Source organism: Apis florea, unplaced genomic scaffold, assembly GCF_048593485.1.
Source record: "Apis florea isolate Af1SG1 unplaced genomic scaffold, ASM4859348v1 contig_32_pilon, whole genome shotgun sequence".
Classification (NCBI taxonomy): Eukaryota; Metazoa; Arthropoda; class Insecta; order Hymenoptera; family Apidae; genus Apis; species Apis florea.
Genome location: NW_028256733.1, coordinates 178,851 through 199,586, shown reverse-complemented (window position 1 = coordinate 199,586; position 20,736 = coordinate 178,851). Strand labels below are relative to the sequence as shown.

The following is a 20,736-nucleotide window of genomic DNA, read 5'->3' as shown; positions in this document are numbered from 1 at the left end:
GAAAAATAATTAAACTATATTAAATTGCGATATATATTCATTGAAGAAATGTTTATATAATATTTCATATATATATACATATATATGATTTAACAATTGGTTTCATTTTTTATGTTTTTATTTGATTTTTATCTATGATTTCTATTTCTTCATATAATACCACAATTAGATACAATTATTGTTTTAAATGGTTTTCCCGTTTTTGTTCCAAATTCTTCGATCTAAAAATATTAGGTTTTATATTAATATTTAATGATATTATGATATAATATATTTTATTTTTATAATATATTGTATTGATATAAAATATTATGTTTAAAATCATTACTTTTTACAATCATATTATTAAAATTAAATATATCATATTATTAAAATAAATATTTGAAAATATTACCTTATAAATATTTGAGAGACCTGCAATAACTTTTCCAAAAACTACATTTTTCTCGTTTACCGTCTCTAACCGTTTAAAAGTAAGATTAAATTTGGAATTACTTTTATTCTCATTCTCATTACACATAGATAAAATTCCAGGACCAGCATGACGTAAATTATAATTCTCATTTTCGAAAAAATCGCCATATATAGAGGTTCCTCCGCTTCCGTTAAATTTTGTAACATCTCCACCTTGACACCAATAACCAGAAACAATTCGGTGAAACGGTGTATTTCTAACACAAAATATTATTTTATTTTTTATAAAATATAATATATATATAATATTATATAGAGATTTAATATCACGATATAATAATCATACGAATTTATTATATTTTATATTAAATCTGATAATGAATTTAATAATAATTAAATTCATGATTTAATAAAATAAAAATTTCAGGAATGTTAATTTATCTTTTTAAAAATCATATATACTTATATGATAAACCATTAAATCCACGACATAATTCTGCAAAATTTTTACATGTTTGAGGTACAATATCATTATAAAGTTCGAATTGAATGCATCCTAATTTTTGATCTCCTTTAATTTCAATTTCAAAAAAACATTTGGTTCGAATAGACGGATTCATTTCCTTTAGTAAAGATAAATCTTTAACCATACAATGATCTGGAATTAATTGCAATCCAGTAATTTTTACTAAAGGTTTATGTTCATATCTATAAAATTCATATAAGAAGTATTATTTCATAATGCGTTAATATAGTTTAACGTTTAAGAAAGTTTGCCTTTTTTTTATTTCCATTTTTTTTTGCAATTCCTTCCAACTTTGAATGAATTCTGCAGTAGAATATTTACTAGTTGCATTTTGAATTTTTTGTAATATATTTTTATTTTGTTTCTTGATTTTTTTATTTTCTGCTGTTTGTTGTTCATAAAATTTTGGCTTATATATTATTTTCGGTAACCAACAATCAATATTTCCCTATAATTCGCATACAATAAAATTAAGCATATATTTTTAATAAATTTTTTATATCATATATATATAATATACTATTATATTATATATTATGAATTTTAATATATATAATAATATCATTATATTTATGCAGTTAATATTTTAATTAGAAAATTGCTTTATTTATGAATAATATATGTTTGAAATACTATCAAACATAAAACATATATAATTTTTTCAATATGTTATAAAAATTAAATGTTACAATAATAAACATAAAACAAAACATAAAAATAAAAGATATAATATTAAATAAATAGTGAAATGATTAAAATAAAAATATAGTGGAATAAATATTCTTGATATAAAATATTTTATTCTTACTCCCAATCTGACAATTATGTTTATCCGTCTTAATATTGCCATATTTTCTCTGTCTATTTTTCGTATTCGAGTTAAATCATTTCTTAGATTATGTTTATCATAATAATAAGCCACATGAAATGGTGGAGGTTTATTATCAATTTTAGCTTCAGTTTGAGCAATTCTTTGTTTATATTTTTTATATTCTTTTTTATCCATAACTTTTTTATATTTGAAATAGCTATTAATTGAAATATAATATACTATATTACATTATTCTATTTTATATATATGCATGTTTATTTATATATATTTTGTTATTATATTCGAAGTTAAAATTTGAAATTTATGAAAGTACATTATTTTATCAATTAAAAATATTAATTAATTATAAATTAAATTATTGCATCATGATATAAATATGATTATTATTCTATTATTATTCTATATTATTCTTACCATATTTAATTGTGAATTATAATGTATCTTTTCCTAGATTTAATAACATATCAATTGAAAAAGAAATTAAAATTTATAATAAAATTTAATTGATATTTTGCATTTTGCATATAATTATTATCTTAAATACTATTTTCGTTGAAGTTATATTGAATAACTTAATTTAGATTTTTTTTTAAATATTTTTTTGTTGTATTAATTAAATAAATTGGTTAATTACTTTATCATATAAAAATTTGAAATTAAATTTGAAAAATCGAATTATCGAAATCGATCGATATTAATTTTCACAAAAACTTCTCGTGGTTTTTTATTAGAAAATATATATAAGTTCAATGATTGTTAATAGAATATTTTTTTAATTTATTAAAAATTAAAAATTTGAAATTAATTTACTTATTCAATTTATTAAAACAATTTATTAAATTTATTGAAACTTTTTTTCAAAAGAAATTATTTAAATTGTATATTTACGGAAATATTGTACAATTATAAAATATTTAAATATTATAAAAATACAAAAATTTTGGTTTATAAATTTCTCAATATGTTATAATTTATATTAAAAACTTTCACTTCTATATTTTTACATATAGGTAATGTTCATTTTGCTATTCATTCCATGTGAATTCGTTTTATTAAATTGTATGTATCAAATAGAGGATAGATAATGATTGATATACTTATACAAAGTACTTTACAATTTATTTATAGAAATTATTTTTATAGAAAACAGCATTAAAATTGTTTAAATAAATATATATTAAAAAGAAAATGGCCAATATTTCAAATTCTAAAGATAAAACTCAGATTAAATCACAAGGTTAGATTACTTTTTATCGTTTATTTATATAAATTTTTCTTAATTATAATGTATTTATATTTTTTATTTTTGTAATTATATTTATTTTCATTTATTATTTTATTTTTGTATATCTAGATTTCAATTTTATATATACTTAAATGTTTAAATATATATAAAAATAAGAATTGATTTTATAGTAATATCATTATATAAATAATTAAATATTTTATTTATTTATTTTATAATTATTATAATAAAAATATAAAAATAATTATATAAAATTCAAATAAAAATATTTATTATATCTGTTATTTTTAAGATTTTTTTATTATATATTAATAATGTAATTTAATGTTTAAGATATACAAATCATGGGTTCGATTAAACGTACAGAAGGTGATGGAATGGAAAACGTAACAGTTGAAAAAATTGAAATTAAACAGACAAAATGTCGTCTTGGTGAAACATTAATTTATCATCCAACAGATTTAAAACAATTAAGTTCAATTCCTCCAGTTACTCCAAATGGTCCAATAATAAATTTGAAACCAAAATATGTTACTAATGTAAAAGATGAAAAACATATTTTAAATTCTTTAAAATTAAAAGAACCAAAATTTATTCCGTATGAACCATATAAAGCTGCAGTTAATCCAATAATTCCATATGAAAAAAAAAATAAAAAGTTACAAAAAAATAATGTAAATGTAAATATGACTGTTGCTCAAGTTGCTGCTATGAAACTTCATGAAACAAAAGTACCATGTAATGAATTAAAAATAATGGATGAAAATAATTGTGTAGGAAATGAATGGTTAAAAGAAAAAGAAGCATATGAAGCAGAAATACAAAAACTTAAAGAGGAAAATAGTCAACTTGAAAATCAATTAAAATTTCAAGCACAAGTACTAAAATGATTTAATTATTTAAAAATTTGACTAATTCTTAATTTATAAAAATATATACACATATAAATTTAATTTATTTTAAATATTATTTTTTTTGTATTAAATAGTAATACTTTATACAATTTTGCTTATATATTTTTACATAATAGGTTAATGGAGAATTAAAAAACTTATTAGTAGCTGCTGTTGGAGAAGATCTTGAAACAAAAGTTCATTTATTAACTGAAGATAAATTACAACTTGCTCGGGCTCTTTTAAATTCTGCTCAACATCTTTCAACTCATCAAGAACAAACAGAATGGTTAGCTGGTCAATGTGAAGTCTGGAGAAGTAAATTCTTAGCCAGTAGGTAAATGAAAATAAATTAACACAAATATTTTTTTTAATTTCTTAAATTTATATGTAATTAACTCTTAGTAATTTTTTCATAGCTTAATGGTTGAAGAACTTGCAAAATGGAAAGCAGCTCTTTGTCAAAGAACCACAGATCTTCAGGAAGTAATAAAAAGACTTCTAGAAGATCGAAATCTTATACGAGATACATCTCTTAAAACATACAAGTTTGTATTTATAAAACATATATAATTTATTATATTAATGCAAATATTTCTATAAATTAATATATATATATATATATTAATATATAATTATTATATATTTATATATTATATTTATATTTTTTTAGAATACTTAGCATATTACGTGAAAATTTTGATCCTGTTGCAACTGTTACTTGCAAAAGACATGAATTATTAAGTACAAACATAATAGATTTAGCACAAGGCTGTTTCCAACTTGCAGAAATTCTGAAAGTTCAATTATTAAGTGGTGTAGAAAATATTAATTTACAAAAAGAAATTAATATAATTGGTTTAGACATGAGAACACTTGCTGAGAAGACTGCAGAACAAGTAAATCTTTATTATTTTTTCATTATATAAATAATTTTAATATAAATAATGTTTATTTTATTTTGTTTTATTTATATTTATTTTTTTTTTTTTTCATTTTTATACAGCTTCTTATGAGTCCAAAGTTGCTTATGTCAGGAAGACAAGATGTAGCTTGTAGTGCAGTGATGGGAGCAGCTGTTGCAATTGGTGGCCAAATCTTTCTTCCACGAAGCGATTCAAATATAACTTGTTGTCCTCATTGTAGTGGTGAAATTAAACAAATTTAAAAAGTTTTTTATTTCAATAAATTGCTATAACTTAGTAAAATAATTAATATACCATACTTTTTTAAACTTTATTTGAAAATCTTGAATATATTATATTATATTATTTTTATATTTACAATTATCAGTTTATTTATAATAACATTGAATGACAATAAAAAAATAAAAATTAAATATTAATATTTTAATTAATTTTATAATAATAAAATATATTATAAAATGTTCTAATTAATTTTAAATAAGAAATAAAATGATACAAATACTTTTTGCAATATTAGGATGATTTTAGGTACTTTTGCAATAGTAGGATGATTTTCATTTTATTTTAAGCCTTAAATATTTTTTTTTAAAAAAGTGTTTTTTTTCTTTGTAAGTTCATGTAAAATTTATCATATTAATTTTTTCGTAAATAGTTTTTATTTAATATATAGATTTTTTTAATCCTAATTAATCTTGAAATTGTTTAATTTTATGATTTTTCAAATTAATTTTCATTAAAATATTAAATTGTGATAAATTTTAAATTTATTCTTTAATTTATATAAGTTAATATAGTTTACCTCTATTATATATGAATAAATAATTTATTTCATATTTGTAACTTAATATCATAAAACGATATATTAAAAAAATATTCATGATTAATTTAAAATTTCCAATATATATATATATATATATAACAAATTTAATATAATTAGTATAGCATTTAATTAATGTGACAAAAACAGTTGAATAAGTTATGTAGCGTAAGATTTCACGATTATTTAATAGACGCGAAAATCCATCGTTTAGTTCACATTGAGCGATCGTAGCTGTAACACGTCAATTGTTATCGACTTTGAACGAGCGCGAACGGTTTGTAACGAAATTATCTCGCGGATATTTTTATGTTTTATCTATTAATTTTTTTTGTAATTTTATTTTTGAAACTTTAAAAAAAAAGAAAAAAAGAAACATTATAATTGTGAGAAATCTCAAAAATTAAAAAAAGTGCACACATAAAATTAAATTTTTTTTTCTATCCTTTGCTTGCATATCAAAGTTTAAAATTTAATTCAAAATATTATTTTATATCTCGTTTTCTAATTTTGAAAAATTATAACATATAATTTATAAATAAAAATGCATTTCTAAAATTATTTTTAATTATTATGCAAATGATATAAATGGTATATGTGGTATTTATACAAAAAATTATTTAAATATTTAAATAATTTATTTTCATAAAATATGTCTTTTTGCATATTCTATAACAATTTTATATATATAATTAATATCGAATAATAATTAAAAATTATATGATGTGCATAAAAAAATAAATATTTGAAAAAACAGAGAAATTTTTTGCGAAGTTGACAAGAAGAATTGAGTTATTTATGCAATCTATTTTCACGCAAGTTGTATTACCTTAGTAGCCTAAAAATATCAGTGAAATTTGATTAGGCATAACTTGATGCTTTAGTATTACCAATTCGAATATATATATGTAATACATATTTGTTTTATATATTTATATATCATAATATATTATTTATATATCAATTCTTTGAAATTTTAAATTGTTATTTCTTACCATTATTAAATGTAATAATAATAGCGCAAACATATAACAATATAATAAATAAACATGTAATTTAATAATATTTAATTTAATAATTTTTAATTTATATAATACGGAGAAATACAATAATAAAGATTTTAATAAATTTTCTAATAAAACAATAAGAATTTAATAAACAAATTAAAAATATAACATAATATAATATAAAATTAAGTAAAATAAGTCACATATCATTCAAGTATTTGACATTGATATTGAAAACGAGGAATAAATTAAAAACTAAAAAAAAAAATCAATCATAAAATATTTCATTGAATTAAAATTTAACATGGTTCAATTGGCGTTTTTTTATAATATTTAATTGAAAAATAAATACGTAATTTTATTATTAATTTATAAAAAAAATATAAAATATAATTTTGTTTGAAATAATTTAATATAACATTATTATCTTAATATGGTAAATATAATATAATTAATATTAATATTAAATTTTTTGAAATTTTATTAAAAAGTTTAAAAAAATATTATATTATTGTTTAAAAAAATATTAAGTTTGTTCATACTATATATCATGTTCGTATTTCATAATGGACAATAAATCAGTTAATTTATTTTTAAAAAACATCGAAGAAAACACAAGGAAAGTATTTTCCTCATCATCTTATAATGAATCTTATTATTCATCTCAAAAAAATTGTATGCCAGTTACATTTAAATAAAGAGAAACTAGTGATGAAATTCAGGTATTACATTTTTATTTTTTACATTTAAATTTATTTTTTTATTTTATTAAACAACAATTAAAAAATAATATATTAGAATATGTATGATTTAATTATTTAATAAAATTAATTAAATTTTATTGTTTATTTTTTATAATTTTATTATAAATTGTAATAATATTTTTCTCTATTACATTATTAAATTATACATATTAATTATGTCATATAAATTATTATTGCAATTATTAATTTCCAATATTAAAATCAAAATAAAAAATTGTAAAAAATTTAATTTTTTCGTAATTTTTCTTTTCATTTATAAAGGATTGAATAAATATAATTACAATAATTTAGCAAACTTTATTCGTGTACATACATACATATACTATAAATAACATGAGAACAACATAATGCATGTTATTAAAATGTAATATAATCTATTGATTTCATTATAATTAATGTAAATATTCAATTTCATTATAATTTTTTATTTCAAATCTGTTTTTTTATTTATTACTTCAAACATAATTATAATTTATCAAAAGTCTGTTTGTTTATTATTTTTTAAATATTATTATTTTTTTGGAAATACTATTAATAATAATTATTGACTATTAATAATTATATATATAATAAAATATTTTTAATTATATAATTGCTATATAAATTAAATTAAAAACAATTATGTATAAAATTATATGAAAAAAATTATTTTTATACATAATGAATAATATATTGTTATATATTATTATAGGAATATGCAACAAATGCAATAAATGAATTATTGGGATGGTATGGCTATGATAAAATGGATAGTGATTGTACAAAAAGTTTAAGTCTGGGTCATTTTACATCTATACCTATTACAAAAAATAGTGAAATGCTTCAAATTAATCAAGATATTGTTTCAAACAAACTAACATTAAAATCTTCATCACTAAATATATCTAATTCAGTTTTTGAAATGTCCAATATGTCTTATTCTAATAATTACTTATTATCTCTGAATAAACAATTAATGACTCCCTTATCAATGAAAACAGCATCTTTTGGCTGTACATCTAAATTTCCATATGAAAGTTATTCAAATTCTACCTATTCAGGTAAGATATAAAATATATATTATACATAAATAAATAAACAAAGATAAAAGAAGAAAGAATATTTATTATAAATTAAAGAAATTTTAATAAATTCAATATGATACTTTTATAGATAACATATCTTGTTCTTGGTGTAGTAGAACATATACTCCAACATATGAATCAGAAAAAATTCATTCTTATAACATGATGAATTCTATGGAATACTTTTGTAGTGAAACTTGTTTTGTATCTAGTAGAAGAACAGTTTTTAAACAAACAAAAATATGCGATTGGTGTAGACATATAAAAAATCCCACTAGTTATATTGATCTTCAGGTAAATAAAATATTAAATTATAAAACAAAAAAAAATAAAATAACATAATTATGTAAATATTGTTGTTCTTATTTTAACTTAAATTAAAATAAATTTATAATGTAATATGTTATAAATAAATAATTTTAATATATTATAAAAATATTAATGGTATTTTCTTTTTCAGGATGGTGAAAATCAACTTCAATTTTGTAGCAATAGATGTTTAAATCAATATAAAATCAATATTTTCTGTCATGAGACACAAACTCATTTAATGCTTCAAGATTTAAACAATGTTTCTTTCCATGACACAGAAAAAGATAGTTTAATAACACCAGAATTATGGTTTCGAAGTTGTCAATCACCATTAAATAATTCCACAGAAAATATATGTTCAGCTGATACACATTTTACATCATCTTTTTGTAATAATAGAATAATAAAAACAGAACAAAATAATACTGAAAAGTTAATAGTATCTAATCAAAAAGTATCAAAAAAAAAAAAAATATCATGTATAAAAAAATATACAAAAGCCACTAATTATAATGAACAAAAAAAAAAATTTTGTATAGAAATGAATGAAAATATCAATGAACATAATAAAGAAACTATAAATGAAAAAAATAAATATTGGCATTATATGGCTAATAAAACTCATTATAGACTAAATTATTCAAAAAAAAATGATTTGAATTATAAGGATTCTAAAAAAGAACACATGATGAATATCATAAATCACAATTCACATAATCATCAAAATAATAAAACATTTTTAAAAAAGAATATATATGTAAAAGATATAAAAAATTTACCAGAAAAAGAATATGTTAATTCATCAGGAAATATGTTAAAATCATCATATTTTTTAAATTCAACTTCACATATAATAAATCAAGAAATTCCATTTTTATCTAAATCATGTTCAAATGAAATGAAATTTAGCCAAACAAAGGATCAAAAACAAATTAATATTTCTTCAGAAACTTCACCATTTAAACAATCGAATCAAACTGAATTGTTTCATTCATTATCTTCAAAATTATTATCTCCTGTTACAATATTTGTACCTTATTCTTTACCTATTCCTATACCAATTCCTATTCCTATTCCAGTCCCTATATCAACAGCAATTTTTAATAAAATTATTGACAAAGAAGATAGGAAAAAATCAAATTATGAAAATATAGAATGTAAAGATTCAATACAAAATAAACATTCTGTACTTAATAAGTCACAGATTACGACAAATATATCAACAGAAGATTTACAACAAGTAACATCAGATAAATTCTGTTTTTTATCATCATTTTCTCAAATGAAATCTAATAATGAAATCAATAACAACTTGCATCAACACAATTTAAAATTTTTAAAAAAGAAAAAATATTCAAATGAAACTATTAATCATAAAAATAAAAAAATTCAATTAAAAAAGAGGAATAAATTCATAACAACTTAAAAGATAATTTATTAATAATTTAAGAAGATATTTTGTGATAAAATATATACATTAGAAAGTACATTTTTTATTTATAATTAATGACACAAAATAATTAATATAATTATATTAATAGAAAAATATTAATATTAATAGAAAAAAGTTATCTTTTTTTTATATTGAATACAAATAAATATTTCATTTGTTATAATCATTTGTTATAACATCATAATAAATAATATTATTAAATATAATTATTAATATTTGATTATGATATATATTATAATTATTATAGATATTATAGATATAATTATAAATTCTATTAAAAAATTTAAGATTATAAATTTAAATGCAGAATACATAAAAAATTTTACTTAATAATTAATTTTTTATAATTTAAATAATTTCAGAAAAATATATTTATTGTGCATATTTATTTTATTAAAATTCTTTTCTTATTAAAATATATTATTCTTTTTATATCTTTATATATAATTTCATTATATATAATATTCTTTATGTATACATTTATATGTATGTAGAAAATAGTTTAAAATATATTATTATAGAATTTATGAATATATTACATAAATATTTTGTAATATTTTGTAATCAACATAAAAAAAATAAAAATGTTTTCTTACTAAATTTTATTTATATTATTTTCAAGATGATAATTTATATATAAAATAATTTTTTATAACATATAAAATAATTATATGAAAAAATTAATTAATTTATAAAAAAATGAAAATAAAAAAATATAGAACACAAAAATAGTTAAAAAAATATTAAAATCAGTTTTATTATTTCTAGTGTCGCTCAATGAAACTCAAAAAGAAAGATAGAGAAAGAAGAGTAGAGATTAGATAAATATATAGAATATAGATAATATAGAATTGATTTTCAGCGTCATCTCTTGATTATCAAAAATATCTTTTAAAAATATTTTTTGAAAACATTCGAAAGGTGGCATTCATATTCAATTTTTATTCTACTTTATCTTATCGATGTTTAGCAATCGAAACATAGAGATAACAGTCAATTCTTTTCCTATTTCTATCTTTGTTTTACTATTTTTATTTCTCTTTTTTTACTATTTTTATCCTCTTTTATGTGTATAATTTGCGACATTCTTGAAAATGGCATTAATTTCAATATTTTTATTCTATTTCTGTCCTCATTCTCTCTTCTTGTTTATATATGTTTCATCTATAGCACTAGAGATGGCATTGATTCCACAATTTTTCTTATCTCTGTCTTTCTTCTATTATTTTACTATATTATTGATATAATGTAGCGCCATCTCAGTTTAAAATAAGTACTTATATATGTAAATTATTCTATACTCAATAGACCGCGAAGTCACAAATTTTTATGTACGAAAATACATAATTAACAATATAAATTAATTAAAAATATACAATATTTGAATAGAAATATGAATTTTTTTGTATCATCTATTATATTTTAAATTATATCAATATGGTATCATATCCATCAATTAATTTAGTAGATTCGATAATTGATGAAGTAGCATTAGAAGGATTGGATGGTATTACTGTAGAAGGTTAATAAATAATATGATACAAATATTATAAGTAATATAAATATTAACATTTATTTTTACATTTTATATATATATTATTTTTCTAATTTGTAAAAATTTTTTTTTTTTGATAATATATATTTTTGATAATTAATTTAATGTTTTTATATCATATGTCATATTTTCTGGAATTTAATGAACATAATTATCATTATTATTTTATATTATTTTATATTATTAATTTTAATAAGTATTGCATAATAATTATATTAAATCAATATTGTTTTTAAATATGCATATTAATAGCAGAATTTAAATTAAAAAAAAATTTATTAGAAATAAGTAAATAATTAATAATAATATGAATTATTATAAAAACATAACACATTTTTATTTTTCTTATTTCAGCACTATGGTTACGTTTAGCACATCGACTTCATAATCCTTTACCATTTTCAAAACCCTTTATGATTCAAATATGGTCAATATGTGTTCAAATTAGAGAATTTGCATTTTATGAATTAGAAATTGCAAGAGAAGCACTTGAAATTTTTGATCGTTATAAATTTGTAGATCCTGATTTAGGTACTATATTAGAACCAGTAAGTATTCTAAAAAACTTAATTAATTAGATTAAATTATTAAATTATAAGAAATATAAAAAATTATATATTTATACAGGAATCTGTGCCATTAGATATTTATCCTCATTGTCCTATAAATGATATTGTAAATGGTATTAAAGGATCTTGTTCTACTTATTATATACGAAAAGATATTACAGGATCTATAAGAAGCTTTACTTTAGATGAAGTTATTGAAAAATATGGACAAAAATTAGTTATTGTTGCATCACAATCTGCTAGAAATTATGCATTAATGGGATGTGAAGTATCTCCTATACTTGAATTAAATATAATGCAGTATTGTTTTTTGGAAAGAGTAGGAAGATCACGATATCATGGTGAAGTTACTCAGGGAAAACTTAGTCTTAGTGCATTAAAAGAAGATCCTAAAAGTTTATTTTATTATCGAAAGTTTTTATTACGTCATAAATTGATAACAAAACAAATACATCATCAAAGAAGTGGTATTTGCAGTAGTAATGGAAGTCTTTTACATCTTCCAAGATTTTTTGTTGAAAGGAAACCAAAAATAATTTTCTTGGCAGAAGAAGTTATTAAAATTCTGAAATCAAAACCTAATTACGTTGCAGAATATGATGAGATAAAACGCAAATTGCAAATTAAAAATGCAATTAAAAAATTATTTAAAACTCCATTTTTTCAAAAAGTTGTGAGGACAGATATTGTAAGTCATAAATATTATACTTCTATTTCTTCTTTAATTTTTAATTATATAATATTAGTTTAATAATTTAAGAAAAAATTTTTGTATATGTAAATAAGAGAGTACCATATAGAACTTTATATCCTAATGCAACACCAATAGAATGGCAGCGAAAGAATACTCCTACAAAAGAAAAAAGGATTAAAGTAGTACAATTATTATCTCCAAATATTGATATTCTTGAAGCATGGAATAAAGAAGAAATACAAGAAGAAGATGAATCTCAAGGTTTGCTTTTCATTTTTATTATTTTAATAATTTTTATTTAAGAATTATTTTTAATTATTTATTTTTTATTTATTTTTTTCAAAATTTTTTTCTTGTGTATTTAGAATAATTTATATACATTTTATATAATTATGAATCATTTTTTAAATCAATATTTTTAAAGGGCATTTTTATTCTCTTATGAAAGATAGATATTAATTTAATTTTGAAATATAAAAATTATATATTTTTTAATTTATTTAAAGAAAAAGATAATTTATTTACTTAAATGTTTTTTCCAATCTAGATATTTTTAATTTTTTAACATGTTATTATTTTTTAGAATTAGATATCTCAAATCATAAATATAGTGTACCTTACTTCAAACAAACATATAGAATAATTGAAGCTGATAAAAATGGTATATCCCAAGGAAAATTAGCTAAAATAATGGGACTGACAAAATTACAGTCACGGACGATTTTACGAAATATAGTTAAAAAAAATATGGTTGCTACTTATATGAATGATATCGGTAGACAAAGACTTACAAAATATGTATCAAAAAGATATGAAAAAACTAGTAATTTAAGTAAACAATTTAAGGAAGAGATTCATAAAATTAAGGAATTTACAAAGCAAATTACAACTGAAAGTGATGATTTAGAGAAAACTAAAATGATTACACACGAAAAAAATACCGTTATTAATAATGAAGAAAAAAAAAATATGGAAGTTAATAAGGATAATTCAATTGAGAAAGTGTCAAACACAAAAGTGACAATAGAATTGCAAAAAATATTTTATGTTGTCAATCGAATATTGTATAAATATCATATAACAATGCGCCCAAATAAATATAAACGTACTTTCTGTAATTACTTATCATGCCAAAGTAATAAAATTCCAGTTAAAGAAAAAAATTTGTATTCTAATAATATACTATCACAAATTTCTGAATTATCAAAAGATGAAAAAGCTGTAGCTGTATATAATAATATAAAAGTTGATTTAACAATTTTAAAATCAACAAATGAAGAAAAACCTGAAAATGAAATGTATGGATTTTTGGAAGATGTACAAAATAGTGAAAAGAGAAGTGTAACAAATATTACATATAGATTATTACGAAGAGCTAATATGATTATACAGTCTGTTAAAGAACATCAAGTCATTGATGATATGACAAAATTGATGAAAGTAAAATAATATATTATTTAAAAATACTTTTAAAATTTATGTGTTTGTATTTTTTGTTTATTATTTTTATTAATCATTTTTTATTTTAGATGATATATGAAGAAGAAGATAAAGAAGGATATGATGTGAAAATTGATAAAAAATCTTTAATAAGATTGTTACAAAAACTTGCAAAAGATAATTTAGTAAAACTTATAAAAATAATTCTAAGCGGAAATGGTAGAGAAAAACATCTAACATTTATATGTGATCCAAACATTGCTATTAATAGTACTGTTATTCAATCAGCTGTGGAACAAGTAAAATTGAAATTCTATTTAATAAGTGCTCAAAAATCTAAAACATCTACAAAACGTTCAGAAAATACAGTATTCGATTCTAGCAAAAATTATAATATTGATACTAAACTTGCATCTGAAAATAATCAATTTACAACTATACCATCAGGTTCTAAATGTGGTCCAAGGATATCAAGAAAATATGGATATAGTCCAAAATTTCTTCGCATGCAAGCATTACATATCTTTTTATTTTATTTGGTTTATGATCATCCTGGAGATCGAATTCTTTCGAAAGCGGAACAAATAAAAATTTTACGAAATAATGATTTTAATATTACAGAAGAATTAGCAGAAGAATTTAGTACGATTTATACTAAAGATATTAGTTGGAAAATGTTTATACCACCATTGCCACATTATAATGGTTGGCCTCAAGGATGGGCATTAATGTGTGATATTCTTTTACGACTTCCTTTATCGATATTTTTAAAGATCCATTATCTTTCATTTGAAATACCAGAAATAGATAAATATATAAATCATCCTATTCGAAAACATTATTTAGTTAAAGATTTACCGACCGATATTCGAAATTCTTTACTCTATGCAAGAAAATATATATTTCATATTCATGAAACTGTAACGAGATTATGTTATATTGGATTGATACAGTTTGGACCTCAAAAATTAAAAGAAAAGGATCAAGTATTCATTTATGTGAATCGTCATACTGAATTAATGGATACGACATCTTCTGCTCCTGGTTATCACATAATTGAAGATAAACTTTATCCTAAAATTAAATATAACTTTGATGAAATTCAAGTAGTTGAAAAATATTGGTACGATATGTGGAATACGTGTATCAATACGCCATTAGGCGGTCGGCTTGTTGTTCAAGGAAAAGATATAATATTAGAAGATTTAAATAAAAAAGCCGATATGATTCAAGCAGTCGTAGCTCGCACTGCAGAAGAAGCTATGAAATTGGATACTGGTAAAGTACCTGGAGATCGTAAAGGTGCTGCTGGAATAGATTCTGCTATTTTTGCTCATCTTAAAAGAAATTGGAATTGGACTTCCTCTAATTTCAGAGTTCAACAAACAAAGAAACAAGAAAATATAATTTATGAAAGAGACATATATTTTGCTAAAATGAAAGCAAAACCAATTAAATTTACTGAATTTCCAGGTTTAAAAACAGTATTTGGACCTTCTTCCTTAAATGCAATGGAATTAAGAAAGAAAGTGCAAATTAAAAACAATGATAACTTAGAACATCAGCAGAATAAATATGAAGCATTAATATGTCAACGAAGTACGAAACAAAAATCTTATGTTAGGAGAGTGTTACCTCGTAAATGTAAAAATAAAAAACGAATAAAATATGACGAAATTGATTGTCGAGCATTACAACGGATGCATAAGTTACGAGTGGACTGGGAACCATATGAAGATAAGATTTTGCTTGTTTGTAAAGTAGCTATGGTATATCTTTGCCCAAATCCACGTAAACAAGTAATACCATTTTCTGCAGTAAGAGATGTATTACGAACATACTCGTATACTTCAAATAACAAAACATCAAGAGCATGTCAACGACGACTTTTATATATGCTCAGACAACAACGAAACGTTAATACCGTTGCTTTAGGAGTCGAAGAACTGAAACAGAATTTTTTCCTTAAAAAACGCTTTGATGGTATTGTGGAAAAACTTAAAGAAGAATATAAAAATTATCACGAATATGAGAAACAAGTTACAGAAGCATTTAAATCACTCGTTGCTTACATTACGAAGAAATATTATGATATTTCAGATGTTGTATCTAAAGAACCATTGCCAGTGCCAAAGACAGTGCAGGAATTTAATTTATTTTATAAAGTTATACATCCTTCAAAACCATTTTATAATCGTGGTTTCACACAAGATATTCAAAATATTAATGATATATATTCTGCAATTATAAATTCTGTTATTCATAGTTCAATGTGTTGTGGAAAAGATAGAAGATCCTGGGCATACCAGTTATTTAAAATATATCAGCAATATCCAGAAATATTGTTAAAAAATGCTATGGCAAAAATTCGTAGTGATCAAATGGTTACAATTAAAAAAGATCATTTAACTACTATAAGAAAATATGGCAATTATATGCCATTAAGTAGTTCTCAGTATCAGTTAAGTAGTAATTATATATATAAATTTCATACTAAATGGCCATATGATATATTCAAAGAATCATATGATGTTTTTTTCAAATTAAGTAATTGGTATTATCATAATCAAATAAGTGATCAAAACAAAACATCAGATAATTTTAATGGCATTGAAATATTGCCAATTACTGGTGGTCTAATAGGAGCGATACATGATTACATTATACGAGATCAAATAGATTTTGATATTGAAATACCTGATCAAATTATAATGCTTGATTCTAGATTAAAAGAAAAAGATGAAACATATTTTAGGATAGCTAAACGATATCAAGATGTTTTAGTTAGTTTAGATAATTTAAAATTTGTAAAAGAATCTTCTTTGCAAGACAATAGTGATGCATGCATGACTAATCTTGAAGAGCATGATAATAGATGTTTTGGTTCCGAAATTGATACATTAAATGATATACATATCATTGATGGAAAGTCAGATAAATATGGTTTTTCAGATTTGGATGCAGATAAGAACACATTTTCACAAGAATATGAAGGTGAAAAAAGAAATTTCGGAGAAAAACATTTTACTGACTGTGATGAATTAAATTTTGATAGTGATGAGGAAAATGGTCGAAATATAATTGATGATGAACAGAATATAATTAAATTCCAAGATGGAACTAAAATTGCGTTAAATAATGACGATATCGAACGTTCAATTTATGATGAAGATTCAATGGAAATAGAGGAAGATAAAATATATACTTCGAATAATATTTCTCTAAGAGACAATGTGCAAGTAGAAAATATTGGGAAAAATTTAACTGAATCTGAAAATATAAAATATAATTGTGTATTATTATCGAAAAATACAAGCAATAAACATGAAGATAATATATTAAATGTAGAAAATTCACTTACATCATCTAATTTATATTTACATCCAAATATAAATAAAGAAGACAAATTAGTTACGTCTGAAAGAAAAAGACAAAGAAATAATGATGAACAAATATTTGATTTAAATGAATCTATTCCAAAAAAAAAGAAATTAGATTATGAAATTGTAGATTTAGAAAAAAGTGAAGAAACTTTACAAAGCAATGATGTTTCAATTGAAGTATTGAATAAAATGCAGAATGAATATCCAAGAAAACATTCCAAAACTAGTGATGCAAAATATATAAATAAAAAATATATTTCAAATAAGAAAAGTGAAATTTCATTGCAATCAAAAATAAACAATGAATATGCTTTCACGCGAGTTAGTGATATTCTACAAAATATTCCAATAGAACAAAGTTATTTAAATTCATATTGTAAAATTGATGATTCAAATGTACACAAACGATATACTCGTATAGCTTTATTGCGAATGAGAGAAGAATTGAGTAAGCTCACAGTAGCAGATAGTCATCATGCACATGATTATTTTGTTGTAAACGTATTTAAAATTTTTTATTCCTTATATCGATCAAATTCGATAAACTGTGAAGAAAATGAAATTTTTAAAGGTTTTTCAATACCTTTAGATTTATTGCCTTTGAAAATAAATATTGCAAATGAATTAATACAAGAAATAAATAAATTTGCAATTTTTCCTAAAGATAGTATTTCATTTTCTAATTTTAAAAAAAATTTATCTAATGATTTGTCGATTTTGAATAATGTAGAAGCAATTTATAAATTTGTATATAATAAAAAAGAATTTGGAGCTAGTATTCAAGAATTGATAGTAAGTAAAAATATCTTTTTACTAAATATATTAGATTTTAAAAATAATTCTTAAAAAATTAAAATCATTATTAAAAGTTGAAATTAATAATTAGTATATTATTTTTAAATAATAAAAGAATACAATACTTACAATTTTTAAAATTTTTAAAATAAAATATCTTAAATTAATTAATTATTTTATTTATTTATTTTAGGATGAATTTGAAAATACATTAAAAGAAGATTTATACCGAATTGTTTCTTTGTTTGTTGATAATTATTTATTTTTGCGAACCGGTGTAACTACAGTTCGTTACATACATCATGACTATGTTAATTCTTGGTTAATACATTCATATAAAATATACCGTCTTGAAAAAGAATCACTCATACCTATACCTAAAGGAACTGTATATGTGACAGAAGCTAAGGAAATATTAAATAAAAATATCGACATAGATACAATAAAAGAATCTAATCAAACTCTTAATTCATCAATAGAAAATGAATCATCCAAAATTATTTGTGAAAATGTAATTGAAGAAACTATTGAATCAGAAATAAAAAATAATGAAAATAAACATGAAGATTCTAATAAGGATACATCTAGTCATAGTGATGAAGAATATAATACACAAGTAAAAAAAAGGATTCAAAAAAATGCATTTAAATTATTACCTCAAAAAGATATATCTAAGGCTGTGAAACAATTAGATTCAAAGTAAGTGGAGTTATTTTAATATATGATATATAATAAAAATTAAAATTATTATATTATACTATACTATATATTATACTATATTATAATCATATTATAATATGGTATTTAATGATATTTAAATATTTCATTATATTTACAGTACAAAAGAAGTAAGAGTAGTAATAAAACCATGGATTCGAATAGATGGAGTTTTAAATCGTAGAGTACTCGATCGTATGTTAGGATCGATTTTATCATATTGTTTAACACATCCAGGTATTCCATTAATTAAAATACAAAATAGATTTATACCTCCTCTTCAACCATGTCACACACGAGAATTAGTCGAGGTAAATTATTAATAATTATATAATTATAATTATATATAATTATATATTCTTTTATGATATATTAATGATTATTATATTTAAAATTTTATTTTATAATTTGTATTTTAATATTTTTATTAAATTTTGTAAAAAAATATATTTTTATGATAGATGTTGATAAAATTGGAGTGCTTGGAAAAAATACTCATTAAAAAATCACGTGTGACATTATTTTCGAAACCATCAAAAGTTGAATTGAGTAAGTATTTTTATTTTTAGATAGAAAATTAAAATTTTATTTTTTAAAATCTTCTTATAGTTATTAAATAGAAATATAAATCGTATGATTTAATTTTATATTTAGCTTTTAAAATTTAGAAGAAAGTTAAAATTTAAAAGAAAATTTTTATTAAAATATTAAATACTTATAAGCTTATACTTATATATGTTATTATATTGTATTTGTTCTTAGAAATTGCAAATAATGATTGGGCTACTGAAGAAGATATTTTCCTTGAACCTACAAGTGGAGCAATGTTAAAGTTTGGAATATTTTTAAGTACTAAAATGTATAATACAGATTTTATTTCATAATTAGTAAAAATTGAATTATTTATTAAAATTTAAAAAACAAACTAATATATTATATATAATATATTTTATTTATTATAAAGTAATTTTTGTTAATAACAAAATTCATCATTGTTAATAAGAAATAGATAATTTTTATTTAGTATATTATGATTGTTTATTATTATTGTAACGCATAAAAATATGTAATTATTTAATACGTTATAGTAATATTCTATTTTATGTATGAGCATTAAATTTTTATCAAAAACTTACAGCAAAATAGAAAATTATATTTGAATTATTCTATTATAAATAATAATAAAATAAAATATAAATAATAAAAATAGAATGAAATAAAAGAGAGAATATTATAAATCAAAACAGAAATAAAAAAAAGAGAAATTAAATTTATGATTATATTTATATTAATATGAGTTTATATATAATTTTAATATAAATCTTGGAT

At 20.3% G+C, this 20,736-nt stretch overlaps 4 protein-coding genes across 8 annotated transcripts; 3 read left to right on the top strand and 1 right to left on the bottom strand.

The window, feature by feature from the left end:
• Positions 1-15: 15 nt before the first annotated feature.
• Positions 16-2,810, bottom strand: LOC100863623 (E3 SUMO-protein ligase RanBP2). 2 transcript variants are annotated; one of them, XM_086911362.1, is made up of 6 exons: positions 2,187-2,810; positions 1,749-1,968; positions 1,192-1,388; positions 877-1,122; positions 395-671; positions 16-221 (listed from the first exon to the last, which is right to left on the bottom strand). In XM_086911362.1, the coding sequence occupies exons 2-6, from the start codon at positions 1,944-1,946 to the stop codon at positions 150-152; spliced, it is 990 nt and encodes a 329-aa protein (XP_086767488.1). In that variant the 5' UTR covers positions 1,947-1,968; positions 2,187-2,810; the 3' UTR covers positions 16-149. The 2 variants fall into 2 exon arrangements, with proteins under 2 accessions (XP_086767488.1, XP_086767489.1); XM_086911363.1 differs by having other exon boundaries at positions 395-627; positions 890-1,122.
• On the top strand, positions 2,182-5,250 carry LOC100863502 (golgin-45). Of its 2 annotated transcripts, none has more exons than XM_086911358.1 (7): positions 2,182-2,831; positions 2,916-3,009; positions 3,352-3,896; positions 4,049-4,248; positions 4,331-4,459; positions 4,585-4,810; positions 4,918-5,250. In XM_086911358.1, exons 2-7 carry the CDS (start codon positions 2,961-2,963, stop codon positions 5,077-5,079), a joined length of 1,311 nt encoding a protein of 436 aa, XP_086767484.1. In that variant the 5' UTR covers positions 2,182-2,831; positions 2,916-2,960; the 3' UTR covers positions 5,080-5,250. The 2 variants fall into 2 exon arrangements, with proteins under 2 accessions (XP_086767484.1, XP_003697862.3); XM_003697814.4 differs by having other exon boundaries at positions 2,458-2,782.
• A 555-nt stretch (positions 5,251-5,805) lies between these two features.
• On the top strand, positions 5,806-10,854 carry Sobp (Sine oculis-binding protein). Of its 3 annotated transcripts, none has more exons than XM_086911357.1 (5): positions 5,806-5,931; positions 7,271-7,383; positions 8,117-8,465; positions 8,578-8,783; positions 8,950-10,854. In XM_086911357.1, exons 3-5 carry the CDS (start codon positions 8,171-8,173, stop codon positions 10,225-10,227), a joined length of 1,779 nt encoding a protein of 592 aa, XP_086767483.1. In that variant the 5' UTR covers positions 5,806-5,931; positions 7,271-7,383; positions 8,117-8,170; the 3' UTR covers positions 10,228-10,854. The 3 variants fall into 3 exon arrangements, with proteins under 3 accessions (XP_086767483.1, XP_086767482.1, XP_031775266.2); XM_086911356.1 differs by having other exon boundaries at positions 5,863-5,931; positions 7,244-7,383; XM_031919406.2 differs by lacking the exon at positions 5,806-5,931 and having other exon boundaries at positions 7,167-7,383.
• A 580-nt stretch (positions 10,855-11,434) lies between these two features.
• LOC100863268 (general transcription factor 3C polypeptide 1) lies at positions 11,435-20,542 on the top strand. Its single transcript, XM_012492502.3, has 10 exons — positions 11,435-11,776; positions 12,164-12,357; positions 12,437-13,066; positions 13,165-13,333; positions 13,656-14,512; positions 14,602-18,687; positions 18,884-19,389; positions 19,529-19,718; positions 19,869-19,956; positions 20,170-20,542. Exons 1-10 carry the CDS (start codon positions 11,692-11,694, stop codon positions 20,289-20,291), a joined length of 6,927 nt encoding a protein of 2,308 aa, XP_012347956.2. The 5' UTR covers positions 11,435-11,691; the 3' UTR covers positions 20,292-20,542.
• Positions 20,543-20,736: the final 194 nt, after the last annotated feature.

Bases quoted from the DNA above. Each gene is read 5' to 3' on its own strand.
- LOC100863623 (XM_086911362.1), bottom strand. From the start codon at position 1,946: ATGGATAAAAAAGAATATAAAAAATATAAACAAAGAATTGCTCAAACT. The intron at 1,389-1,748 runs GTAAGAATAAAA...TGCGAATTATAG, and splicing joins ACATAATTGTCAGATTGGGA to GGAAATATTGATTGTTGGTT. The intron at 672-876 runs GTATATATGATT...ATTTTGTGTTAG, and splicing joins TTTAATGGTTTATCATATAA to AAATACACCGTTTCACCGAA.
- LOC100863502 (XM_086911358.1), top strand. From the start codon at position 2,961: ATGGCCAATATTTCAAATTCTAAAGATAAAACTCAGATTAAATCACAA. The intron at 3,010-3,351 runs GTTAGATTACTT...TTAATGTTTAAG, and splicing joins AACTCAGATTAAATCACAAG to ATATACAAATCATGGGTTCG. The intron at 4,460-4,584 runs GTTTGTATTTAT...ATATTTTTTTAG, and splicing joins ACATCTCTTAAAACATACAA to AATACTTAGCATATTACGTG.
- Sobp (XM_086911357.1), top strand. From the start codon at position 8,171: ATGGATAGTGATTGTACAAAAAGTTTAAGTCTGGGTCATTTTACATCT. The intron at 8,466-8,577 runs GTAAGATATAAA...ATACTTTTATAG, and splicing joins TTCAAATTCTACCTATTCAG to ATAACATATCTTGTTCTTGG. The intron at 8,784-8,949 runs GTAAATAAAATA...TTTCTTTTTCAG, and splicing joins CTAGTTATATTGATCTTCAG to GATGGTGAAAATCAACTTCA.
- LOC100863268 (XM_012492502.3), top strand. From the start codon at position 11,692: ATGGTATCATATCCATCAATTAATTTAGTAGATTCGATAATTGATGAA. The intron at 19,390-19,528 runs GTAAGTGGAGTT...TTATATTTACAG, and splicing joins GTGAAACAATTAGATTCAAA to TACAAAAGAAGTAAGAGTAG. The intron at 19,957-20,169 runs GTAAGTATTTTT...ATTTGTTCTTAG, and splicing joins ACCATCAAAAGTTGAATTGA to AAATTGCAAATAATGATTGG.